The 12,273-nt window shown below is 42.5% G+C and overlaps 2 protein-coding genes across 4 annotated transcripts in view; one reads left to right on the top strand and one right to left on the bottom strand.

Moving 5' to 3' along the window:
• The window catches only part of rtn3 (reticulon 3), a 24,738-nt gene extending 23,875 nt beyond the window's left edge, over positions 1 to 863 (bottom strand). The window contains exon 1 of the mRNA XM_008434940.2: positions 536 to 863. Within this exon, the coding sequence (XP_008433162.1) occupies positions 536 to 620 (85 nt within the window). The 5' untranslated portion in view covers positions 621 to 863. The remainder of the gene's footprint in view (positions 1 to 535) is intronic.
• A 717-nt stretch (positions 864 to 1,580) lies between these two features.
• On the top strand, positions 1,581 to 11,683 carry men1 (multiple endocrine neoplasia I). Of its 3 annotated transcripts, XM_008434942.2 has the most exons (11): positions 1,581 to 1,712; positions 3,099 to 3,128; positions 3,821 to 4,360; positions 6,370 to 6,578; positions 6,667 to 6,795; positions 7,540 to 7,580; positions 7,654 to 7,741; positions 7,999 to 8,135; positions 9,853 to 9,994; positions 10,137 to 10,310; positions 10,501 to 11,028. In XM_008434942.2, exons 3-11 carry the CDS (start codon positions 3,925 to 3,927, stop codon positions 11,026 to 11,028), a joined length of 1,884 nt encoding a protein of 627 aa, XP_008433164.1. In that variant the 5' UTR covers positions 1,581 to 1,712; positions 3,099 to 3,128; positions 3,821 to 3,924. The 3 variants fall into 3 exon arrangements, with proteins under 3 accessions (XP_008433164.1, XP_008433163.1, XP_017166102.1); XM_008434941.2 differs by lacking the exon at positions 3,099 to 3,128; XM_017310613.1 differs by lacking the exons at positions 1,581 to 1,712; positions 3,099 to 3,128 and having other exon boundaries at positions 3,925 to 4,360; positions 10,501 to 11,683.
• Positions 11,684 to 12,273: the final 590 nt, after the last annotated feature.

Raw genomic sequence — 12,273 nt, 5'->3', positions numbered from 1 at the left:
TATATATAGCACATTTGGAATTAATTGTAGCAACCTGGTATGAGATTCTTTAAAAGCAAGCTCTGTAAAATGCACAAGGTTTTTTTTTATGTTCCTAATTTAATTCGGACGACTTAGTGAAGTTAAGCGCACTGCATTAGCCAGTTTCTTGAAGAGAGAAACTAGAAGTTGGAGTCAAAAATCGACTGAATCAGTGTGGTTTGATCGCCAAGCTAAAAAAAAAAAAAAAAAAAAAGTCACAGTCAGTGCTGAATATGGAGCTCCGAATCGGATGCTGACTTCAGCACATTAATCGGCGAACACGAGTCGCGCAGATATGTTAACAATCACAAGTGTTCCCCACTGCACACGGCCCAGCTAAAATAGACACACAGAAGGATATAAGTGCTTATTATGCTGAAGGGTCAATATTGATTTAGTGTTATGCAGTAAAGTCAAAACATATGTCAATAAACAGCTTAGCTGAATTCAAATAGCACACCTTATGCTGAAATTAAAATGCAGCAATCTAACTTATGTGTTAGTCAAGTCTTACCGGACAGTTTTGATTCTTTGGCAGCAGAATTCTGTCCATCCGTAAAACCTTGCGACGATGATATCTGGGAGGACTGAGTATCCATTTTAATGAAGCTCAACACACAAGCAGAACCGTGGCAGTGAAATGTCTGTTGTCTAAGGTAAAAAGAGAAGCTTCCTGCCCTTTTTTAAATGTATTTGTATTGTGTGACCTATCCCCAAGAGCGGGTCTCTGCTCTGCACCTCACCACTACGTCTGAGCTCTGAGGAAAGAGCGCAGAGTAAGAAGGAAACAAGGCAGAGGAAAATTATGGAGGAGGGGTAAAAAAAAGAAGAAAAAAAACATGTCGGCCGAGATGCATTCAAGGTCTCCCATCAAGTTCCACTTGTCTCATGTGTTGTCTTTAATATAGTGGTTTTTATGTTGTAAAACAGAAAATCTTATGATAATAAAAATTATAGTGACTAAAAAGTTTTGTCTTCACACTTAATTAGGTTTGACATACATTCTAAAACCTCTTCAGATTAACCCATTTTTTATGGAGCTCAAATGTTCGACACCAAGGAAAAGCAACATAGAGAATATTCCTGAACAAGATTGTCAGCTGTAGAAGATATCCATAATAACGGGTTTTAAAATGGACAGCCTGGTCCGAATAAAATCTGTTTTGCATTTTAGACGTCAGACGACGACAGGATATATTTTAACCTAATATCAGAGTGTTGCATGACTGTACCATATAAGCATAATTTATATTAAGCTTTACTAATACATTTTATTAGCATGAAGAAAATTATTTTCAGTCATGGGGCTGTGAATCATATGTAAAAGTGCATAAGTTTTCATGTAAGTCTGTTACCCATTATGTAATGTTTACCTTTGTTCTATTTTGAAGCTATTCATGTCATAATAGCCCCATGCTGCCCCCTACTGTGTGCTACTGTGACTTGCTCAGAAAAACTACATTTCCCAAGACAAGCATGGGGGACCAAAGCTAAGATTTATAAACATAGGGATAGGCCCCGTCGCCGTTCATTTACGTGACATGGAGCGCGCCGTATTGTATTGAGATCTTCTAAGATTCGCTGACGTCATGAGTCGTACGCGCTCTGAGTAATTTTCGGGCAGTCTGAAGTGCGCGGTAAAAGAAGAGGGACACAAACAAAAACATGTGGCTTCCTCTATGAGAACACGGGTGAGTAATGTCTTAAAACAGAGCTAATACCGACAGTTGATAGTAGCTCTCTAAGTTTATATGGCGGCCCAGTTTGATGATGCATTTTACTAAATGATGAGGAGGATGCGAGTGATCCCAAAGATTAGTTTAGCTAACTAGCAGTCAGGTAGCTTGTTAGCTGGTTTCGAGCTGTGTAGCTACTGTTTGTCCAGCTGCTATTAGACCTTTTTGATATGTGTATATATAATAGAGCGCTTCCTGCTTTGGACTGCTTGTATGGGTTGCCTCCTGACTGAAAGAAAAAAGTTTAAATTAAAAAGAAGGAGAAAGAAAGCTTAAAGTGATCAATGACTCAAGCCAGTAAAGTTAGCTAGTTAGCCGACGTCAATCGGCTAGTCTGGTAAACACATTTATCTAACGGGCTACGTTGGTTTGTAATAAACGTCCCCGTGTGCGTCGTTAATCATCCGGATATGCTGCGGTAAAGCAATCTGTCTTCTGAGACTAAATAGGTTATGATTGTCAGCTCGGCGCTGAGTGGTTGAGTGTAGCGGTGGGGGTGCCCCGCCCACCACTGCGCTGTTACATCTACAACCAGCTGCTCTCATAGAAGCTGGGTTATACAACGAGCCAAGCGGCTTGGGCTAGGATCAGTTCACTTCATTTTATTATGTAGAGGTGAAAGCCTTGTTTACCACTGTTTTCTTATTTAAAAAGAAGCCAGTATAGTTTTTAACAATATGTTTTCATTGTGGCTCGGCGACGTCACACTTATCTCTATAAAGACTATATGCCCCCCTCAAGATAGTTACATAAAATAGTCTTCTTTATATGTATATTAACATTGTAATGATCAATGTTAAACACTGAAATCAGATGAGTTTAAAAAAGCAAACTCCTATACGCGATAACGAGTCGATGGAGACCCAGATCTCGTATGTCCTTATTTCTATTCAAGAGTTTAGGTTTAGGATAGAGATGCCAGTGGCGCACTCAGGTTTTCACAGGGTTGCCAGACTAAATTATTTAAAAAACAAAAGAGAGAGAGAGTAATATTTATGTATCTAATCTTGATTAAATAAGATGATTTAGTACGTCTTTGTATCATGACTTTCTGGGGTTTGGGTTAGCATTTTTCCAGGGGATGTCATGCCCCACACTCCCTCTTGGGGGCGCAAGATGCAGCGATCAATCGTCCAGAGATGAGTAAGGCAATTTTCCTTTAATCGGCTCTGATCTGTGGCAGAAATGTAGAATTTTTTTGTTCAATAAATGCATCGAAGCACTTTTGGCTGTGTATGGGTGTGTCATGATGCAGAGATGACAATATTTATGTAATTTCCTTCATTTTTTTGTCAGATTCTTAACAGTTTTACTATTTATTATCATTTTGCCTGTTTGCAGCTTAAAGTGGCTGAAGGATTCTTTGCACCTGTAAGTTTTCACATTCCTGTGTTTGGGATTGTTATCTTGATTTTAAATTCATACATGTTTTATCTTCAGGTTCGTATGGAGAATGTCCCAGTACATTTCTCCATCCGTCCTCCCTGCAGTTCTGTGAACTCATGCAGGTCTGCTCTCACTGGTGATAGCCCTCACCCTGATGCTCCTTTCACTTCTAGCATGCTGCGTTTTGGTTGATTTGCAGAAACATTTGTCCTCGGAGCAGTTTGTGCAATAATATCAAAAGAGTTCAGTTTCTGGCCTCATCTGATCCAAGTTTGTTCTCCCAGTGTTTCACTGGTGGTAAACGCGTGTCTATCATCAACCTGCTTTTTTCTTTAACAGTGGAGTTTTGAGCAGTGACTATAGAAACCATTGTTTTCAAGGGAAAAACTGTGGCTACAGTTTCTTTCTAAGCGTTTTTAGCAAATAATAGAGAGAAAAATGATGACAGGTTAAATATTTGATTGGTTGGAAGACTTCAAGGCCCCAGGTGTAATATGACATGAAAGGGGTTTTAGACATGACTGTAAAAACCCACATTTATGTTCACGAACAGATGATATTTTTCATGATGGTTGCTAATTAAAACTATGAGCCAAATGTCTTTTGCAACGAAGACAGTGAGCTCGGTTTTATTCTGTTTTCTGTGTAAAAATGTTCTGTGTGTTTTCCCTCTGCAGGGTCACTGTGAGCTAAGGATGTGGATTGACTTGACTTCTTGCTAATATTCACACTGCAAGACAGGAGACGCTGATTTAAGTTTGGACCGGAAGCCAGGATCATCATGGGTTTGCACTCATCACAGAAGAAGTTCTTCCCCCTCAGGGGGATCGACGGCGTGGTCCAGCTGTTTGATTCCGAGCTCCGCAAGTCAGAACCAGACCTGGCTCTGCTCTCACTGGTCCTGGGTTTTGTTGAGCACTTTCTGGCTGTGAACAGGGTCATCCCCATAAACGTTCCAGGGGTCCGCTTTGAGCCGCTGGAGCCGGACTGTCCCACGTCCTGCTTCCCCACGGTGGAGCTGGGAATGATTTCTGCACTGTACGAACGTTTCACAGCCCAGATCCGCGGCGCCGTGGACCTGTCCCAGTACCGCAGACCTGCTTCCGGGTCCAGCAGAGAGCTGGTGAAGAAAGTGTCAGATGTCATCTGGAACAGTCTCAGTCGGTCGTATTTTAAGGACCGGGCTCACATCCAGTCCCTGTTCAGCCTCATCACAGGTACAGCCTTCAAAGGTCAACCCAGAGAGGAAGCTCTTCTGGGATGTACTGTGGTGGGAAATGGAGGAAAGGAAAAACCTGTAGTTTGAGTTATTTCTATTTTTTTTTTTGGAAAAATTTTTTTTTCCCTTGTACGAGTGCATCTTGGGTGTATATCAATCATTTCTTTCACTAATTTAGTTCAGAAAGGAAAATCATTGTTCAGCAAATCAAATCTTACTTACAGAGTACTTTTCATGCAGTCTGGTGAGGTGCACAGCTTTAGAGGTTCATTCCACACTGTGCTGTATTTATTTTACTGAATTTTGATGACTTGCAGATAATCAAAACTCAAAGTTCAGTTTCTAATGAAGTTAGAATATTACATCTGATCCAATAAGGGATGTTCTATTACAGAACAGTGGGCCCACTGTTAACATACAGAACATCAGGACAGGACGGTCACAGTGCTTTACTTTCCCACAATGCACTCTATTATGGATTCAGTGAGCTTATCCTCTTCAAACTTCCAAACCTTGTGAAAATGTCTGGTTGAAAATCTAGCAAATTAATTCAAAATATTAATGCCAAAAAAAACCAAACGGTCTTTGCTTAGTGTTTTGTTGAAGCAGCTTTAGCTGCAGGTCTTAGTAATGTCAGCACTGGCTGGTTTTGGGTATTATTCATCTCTTCAGATCCTCACAAGCTCAGCTTTCTTTAGTTTTCTTTCACTTCAGGATGAGGCAGGTGCTTTTATGGGTGAGCAATGCTTAAATTACCCCAAAAGTTCCGTTTTATTTTCTAGATTTATGCTTTGGCACGGTCCAGTCTCTGTCTTCAGATTGATGCTCCTTCATTGTTTGCTCTCTGTTCTGATCTGGGACAAGTGTATTCCATTCCTGATCCTCTTCAGTCAGCTAGATTTCCATAGGTGGACTCAGTAAGAACAGGATGCACCTGAACACAGTTTGAAGTATCTTGGCAACGGCCTGTAAAAACGTAGGTTGTTTTGCTAGCAGCCTTCAGGTCACCAGCTGGGTCAGGTCTGCTGTCTGTCATCTACTGGACAACACTCCATAGATTCTCTGTTGAGTTTAGGTCAGACAGGTTTCTGGTGTTACCACGGTGATGGAAGCTGGTATTTGTGCCTTCGGCAGTGTTACAGTTAGCCCCTAGATATGCACCCTTTTATGCCATACATTCTCCTTCCACTTAACCTTCCAATAATATTGGATACAGCACCTACCCACCACTACTGTGGAGGATGAATGTTGAAAAGCATCAGTTAAAAGACATGAATAGCATTTCATAGCACAAATCTTTTATTATTTTTCTACTTCTCAACTTTTCTAAACAACTGAATTCTGGGTTTCCATTAGTGTCAGTAGTTGGTTCTCAAAACTAACTGAAAGAAATGCTTCATATATGTCACTGTGTGTTCAATTTCAATCATCATATTTTGAATTGAATTACTGAATTATATTAGCTTTTAGAAAATATTTTTTTATCATTGATACTGATGGATACTGACAGAAATGGATTGGCTGCAAAAATGAAGTGAAAGTCCTGTGCTGCAGCTGAATTCTAACATTTGTCCATCGTGTTCATTTACTTTCAGTTAAGTTCTGTTTGCCTTAATATCACCAGTTCACATTGCGTGTAATGTGATATTAGTGATTAGTCTACTCTGCATCCCCAGAACCAAACATTCAGCTTCTATGCACCACAAATCTGGAACAAACTTTCAGAAAACTGCAGAACAGCTGAAACACTGAGTTCCTTTAAATCTAAATTAAAAACCCGTCTGGTTAGAGGTGGTTCTGAACCATAGATGAAACATTGAACATCATATTTGGTGATGGCACTTGACAAAATGTAAAATGTTTACTGGATTTCTCAATTGTTGACTGCATGATGTCCTTTAGGACTTTGTGTTTTTGTATTTTTACGATGTAAAGCACTTTGAAGTGCCTTGTTGCTGAAATGTGGCACACAAATAAACCTGATTGATTTCTATTTCTGTGAACCAGGCACTAAGCTGGACAGTTCAGGAGTAGCCTTCGCTGTGGTGGCTGCCTGTCAGGTGCTGGGTCTGAAGGACGTCCACCTGGCGCTGTCCGAGGACCATGCCTGGGTCATATTTGGGAAAAATGGTGAGGAGACAGCAGAGGTCACCTGGCATGGGAAGGGCAACGAAGACCGCAGAGGGCAGACGGTCACGGCTGGAGTCAGTGAGAAGGTTAGTCCAGGCAGAGTCGGTGGAGCTCCGCAGGGATACGGAGACATGAGCTGAGCTCACATCGCTGCTCTGTCCCTGCCTCTGTCAGAGCTGGCTGTACCTGAAGGGGTCCTACATGAAGTGTGACAGGAACATGGAGGTGGCCTTCATGGTGTGTGCCATCAACCCTTCTCTGGATTTGCACACGGACAGCTCAGAACTCCTGCAGCTGCAGCAGGTTAGCACCAACACTTTGGATCTGTTATTGACTAAATGCCATCTTTTTCTAATGCACCTTCCTCAAGGCTTTCAGAACTAAAGATATTTGTAAATAGTGGATACTTAAATGAATTATACTCATCAGCATCGAGATCAGCTCAAATTAGGGGTGCACTCATTGAAGTTTTTTGGCCGATAACTGATCTTCAAAAAGTCTGATCTGCCAATTAAATTTTTTTTTCCGATACCAATTTGTTTTGTCTGCAAAGTCGTTAACATGGCTGACTACTGTTAACCGCACACATTGAGACGTGACCTAGTGGGCGTGTCTGTCAGGCAGAGCAGAGGGGGGGTATTAGCTGATTTTCAGATCTTTACGGAGGAAGATAAAATCAATGGACAGGATTAGTTTCTCATGTAAGATTAGATTAGATTAACCTTATACTTAAAGGTTAATTTAAGTACAAGTTTATACTTATACTTAAATCAAGGAAATCTGGGTAGGTTGATCAATACCCGTAGTTTTAGCCTGGCCCGTTTTTCTCTCATGGAGTTGTCCTCAGACATTAGTGCTGCATTAACCCAGCACTAACCACCTTACTTACTGCTGCGGCAACAAAATCAAAGTTGGCTTCTAATTCCAGACTGCCTAAGGAGTAGAGTTTAGATCGGACTTAAAAAATCCAACCCAAAGAAGCCACTCTGTGATGAGAAATGATGTTGGCCTTTAGTCATAACTCTGTATTTTCATTTTGTGGCACAGAAACTTCTTTGGTTGCTGTATGATCAAGGGGACCTGGACAGGTGAGTCTGAATTAGCAAATGAAAACCAGTTTAGTTTTCTGTCATACCCCTGCTTCACTGTCTCTGCCTCCAGGTATCCCATGGCAATGGGAACTCTAGCAGACCTTGAGGATCAAGAACCAATACCAGGAAAGGAGAACCCCCTGCAAATTCATCTGAAGGTACGTATGAAGCGTATGACTATGAAGCATTTTATAAGCATTTTATATATGCCGTGCCTGACTGAGTGCAGTCAGTCGTTTGCAGAGTGTTGTGCAGAATATCCAGCTGCTGTCATGTGGGGTCTCCTGCAGTTTTTTGTTCTGTTCTTTGCAAAAAAGCTGAAGTTTATTCAACTGGATGGAGAAGAATCCTGCTCTTGCCATACAGAAAGTTGGGTTTGTTGTGTTATTGATGTTGCATGTTTGTGCTTTTTCAGGCTGTAGGTTCTGCTCAGAAGTTCTACAACAATGAGCACATCTACCCCTACATGTACCTGGCTGGGTTCCACTACAGACACAGGAATGTGCAGGAGGCGCTGAAGGCCTGGGCTGAGGCAGCACAGGTCATGCAGGAGTGAGTTCACACCACAAGGGATGGGAGGTGGGATGTGACCTGAACATCACGTCTTCATTGTAAAATTCTCCGTCTCTCCCTGTCCTGATGGAATCTCTCCTCCTGCTCATCACTCATTGATCAGATTCTCCAGATGTGAGAACCAGTCCTGCGTTTTGATGCTCATGTTGCTCCATAGTTCAGAAAGTTGACCTGATTGAGAAAAGCCAATGTCATTTTAGGATTCGGCACATTAACATGACCCTAAAAGAGTTGAAATACCCCAGACATTTGTTTGTCTGTTGACCAGTGATCTAAACAATTAGGCACAGATAAACCCAACAGCTAAGAACTATTGTCTTCCGTTTATTTAGAGTTTCTTTGTCTTTACCATCAAAATTTGTGACATAAAAATGATGGAAATGAAAACCTGAACATAGTTAATTTTATACATTTTGTGTAATTCTTGCCATGTTAATGACTTAACTGAGAAATACAACTGTTTAATAGGGATGCATCAATAAATCATCCCCAGTTTCCTTTAAGTTCTGAGATTGGCTGATGCATACATGAGAAATCAATCTGATCTTCCTCTGCAAAGGTCTGAAAATCAGCCACTGTCCTCTTTTCTCCGTGATGTGAGAGGTTTAACTAACAGAGTCGCCCCCCAGGTTAAGTCTTCACATGTGCGTCACCAGGAGTCTCAACAGTCTGGGCTGTAATTCTCATGAATGTTTCTATAAACCTTGTGGGAAGTATTTCCTTCTCTAGTGGATGTGTAGACATGTTGGTGGCAGTTCTGAGATCTGATTATTTACACCATGTTTGTTAAATTCCTCTAGCTGTTTTGTCATTTCTGCTTTTAAGGCCTTCCTTACCATGACTGCATTTTTATCAATCTGCGTATGAATAATTATGCACAGAAAACACTTAAAAACACTTAAAACACTTAAATGGGCAAGAAAATTCTGACACCTCCACATTTACCACAGAACATCTGACAAATATGTCCTAAAATGAGCTCCAGCAGTGCATTTACAAAGCAGGTTCAAAGTTTCACCAGCAGGTGGTGTAGTTTTGCAGGCATAAATAAAACAGCATGAAAAGCATTCAAATCGTTGCCCGTTTCAGTCTCTCCACAGTCAAGTTGTTACAGAGCATTTCCTCTCAGTGAACACAGTGTGGTAGTAGAAGCACACCTTGTTGGTCCTTCAGATTCCTAGAGTTTTACCCAAACTATTCAGTCGGTTTACCTGCTGCCTCATCAGGCTAGAAGTGGAAAGTGCCGATCCGTAGCCTGTCAGGTGGAAAAGCAGCTCTCTGTGGGGATTTTCTGTTATCACACTGCTACTAACAAAGCCCAGACTGTTGAGACTCCTGGTGACGCTCGGCCTGAAAGGACGTTGTGTGATCCAGGAAGTGTTCAGCTTGGCATCCCCACACACCCGTTCATGAGCTGTGGCTATTAATACCAGCACACACACACATTCCCCTCCCAGTCCATCAGCTTCCTTTTCCTGCTTTCCCATTGTCCTCTGCTGCAGCGCACCCTCACTCTACAATCACAGGGAAGTGTGTGCATGTGTTTCAAACATGATGATGATGGCGGAGCTCAGATCTTATCAAACTGATCCAGAGCCGCAGTTAGAACTGAACATCTGATCAGTGGGAGCTGGTGGGGATAAATCAGTTCTTTCATTTCCTCAGATGTATTAAAACATTTGTGTTGCTGCTGCAGCTATAACTATTTCCGTGAGGATGAGGAGATCTACAAGGAGTTCTTCGACATCGCAAACGACGTCATCCCCACTCTGCTGAAGGAGACGGCTACAGCTGACAGTCCTGGGGAGGATGGAGACGGGGCAGACGGGCCCGACAAGGTGAGCGCTCACTGCTGCATGTAAGGGTTAAAGGTCAAATTTAACAGAATTGAAACCTGCATGAGATCCACCAAATTAGACTGGTCTGAACTGGAACCATCAGCTGTTAGTGGGATTCCTCTGACCAGGTGTGTTCCTTCAGGAGAACGCCAAGCAGATGATGGCCATCTCAGCACTCCAGGATCCAGAATGCTTTGCCCACTTGCTTCGTTTCTATGACGGCATCTGCAAGTGGGAGGAGGGGAGTCCCACCCCGGTTCTTCATGTGGGCTGGGCCACATACCTGGTCCAGTCTCTGAGCCGCTTTGACTCTCAGGTCAGGAACTGCTGCTTCCAAGCTACAATTAATGTTTCTTTACATTTTACATTTTTTATTTAATTTTTATATTTTTTTATTTATTTTATTATGATTTTTATCGTTGATTGTTGCTCTTTCTGTGTTGTTCATTGCTGTGTGGAAATATCAGAAGTAGGTCATAAAAAAACGGCTCATTTTAAACTGCCAGGTGCGTCAGAAAGTGTCGATCATCACCAAAGAACCCGAGTGCCAGGATGATGATGACCAGTCGAGTGAGGACCCCCGGGAAGGCCGGCGGCGGGGCCCCAGGAGGGAGTCCAAGCTGGAGGATCAGAGCTCCTCTCCCCCCACTGCCCCCACCTCTCCACCCAGCCAGCAACCTGCAGCAGCAGCACCTCAGCCCAAGAAGGTTGGGGACGGAGCTGTTCGCCGTCGTTCCTCTCAGGGTCTGCGGGCCGGAGAGACAGATGGGACTCCCAAATCCCCCAGCTCAGAGTCCGTCTCCTCCCCGTTGTCCCAGCAGCTGGCCTCGCCCTGCCCCGCCGGCCCCGTGGTCGTCTTCCAGAGTGAGAAGATGAAGGGCATGAAGGAGCTGCTGTGTGCAGCCAAGGTGAACTCCAGCGCCATCAAACTGCAGCTCACCGCCCAGTCCCAGGTCCAGATGAAGAGGCAGAAGAGCACCCCAGCAGGGGACTACTCCATGTCCTTCATGAAGCGCCAGCGCAAGTCACTGTAGACATGCTGATTGTTGAGGAGAGTGGAGGGAGGGAATACTGTGAAAACCCTGAGGGACACTAGTGGTCTTCATGTAGGTAACCATCTCAGTTTACATGTGTCATTCTGAGCAATAGATTTGTCTTGCACAGATGATGAACTAAACATCACATATCGGAGGAGGTGAACATTTCATCTAGTTTTAATTTAAGAAGTGAAGTTAGGAGAAGAGGCTGACTGATAGATTGGAAACAGCCTCTCATTAGTTTGTGTTTTAACTGACAACTTGTGGAACTGGTCATTTACTTTTATGTAGAAGCCAAAGTGATGGAGAACATCAGTGTAAAAATAAACCCACCCACCCCAATAAGAAGAACCTTTTGATGACTGAAACCTTGGAAAGGATTAATTTAGGATAGTTACTGTGTAACATTGTCCACTCTGCTCTACTGACAGCTTCTTTCTTGCTAGCTCTATGTTGCCTTATTTGGTTTTTGTTGTTTCTGAAGTAGGTGGCCTTTAGTTTGAAGAATGCCTGAGCTCAGCCTGATTCTGTTCATTGGAGAGACCATGCACTGTTTCGATGGAGCCCCACTGGGTCACTCTACTACGTCGTTTTGCTTGATAATTTGTGGTTCTTTTTCTTGTATCTACAAGTAATAAAGACCTAAAAACAACCAAGAATCTGTCATGATTTTCATAAAGTCATACAGTGCTTGAATTGTTTCGTTGACTCACTGATTAAACACATTCAACCCCTTTAGCTAAGTAGGCTTATTAGGAAAATGTTCAGCAAACATAAACAACACAAATAGCTCAACACATCTTGGTTTAGAACTATTTGAGTATCAGTCAGTCTAGGAATTAACTTTGAATTTTGCATTATACAATAATTTCTTCTGCTAGTTGGAGGCGTTCAGTAAACTACTCAAAGAGTGCCATTAGTAAATATGGCCGGCATATTGAAAGGAAAACTAGTGATGGAATTGTGTAAATGAGTGATTATCCAGAGTTGGATCCTAAGCAGACAGTCAACAGCAGCTGTACTGCTGTGTGACTCCATCAGCAGGAATGTAACACACACATTTACACACAGGTTGGTCTGGATTCCAGTCAGCACCGTGATCCAGCAGGACATTCTGCAAACGCAAATCCTGACCCAGGAACCAGGGCAGTGGATTGATCTGTGTTGTACTGAAACACCTCAGAACTGCATTCACCAAAACTGGACAGTTTCCCAGAGGTCTGCCCTGGAATGAAAAACCAT

This window comes from Poecilia reticulata, linkage group LG18 (assembly GCF_000633615.1).
Source record: "Poecilia reticulata strain Guanapo linkage group LG18, Guppy_female_1.0+MT, whole genome shotgun sequence".
In the NCBI taxonomy this organism is placed as follows: Eukaryota; Metazoa; Chordata; class Actinopteri; order Cyprinodontiformes; family Poeciliidae; genus Poecilia; species Poecilia reticulata.
This window is presented reverse-complemented; position numbering and strand designations above follow the sequence as displayed.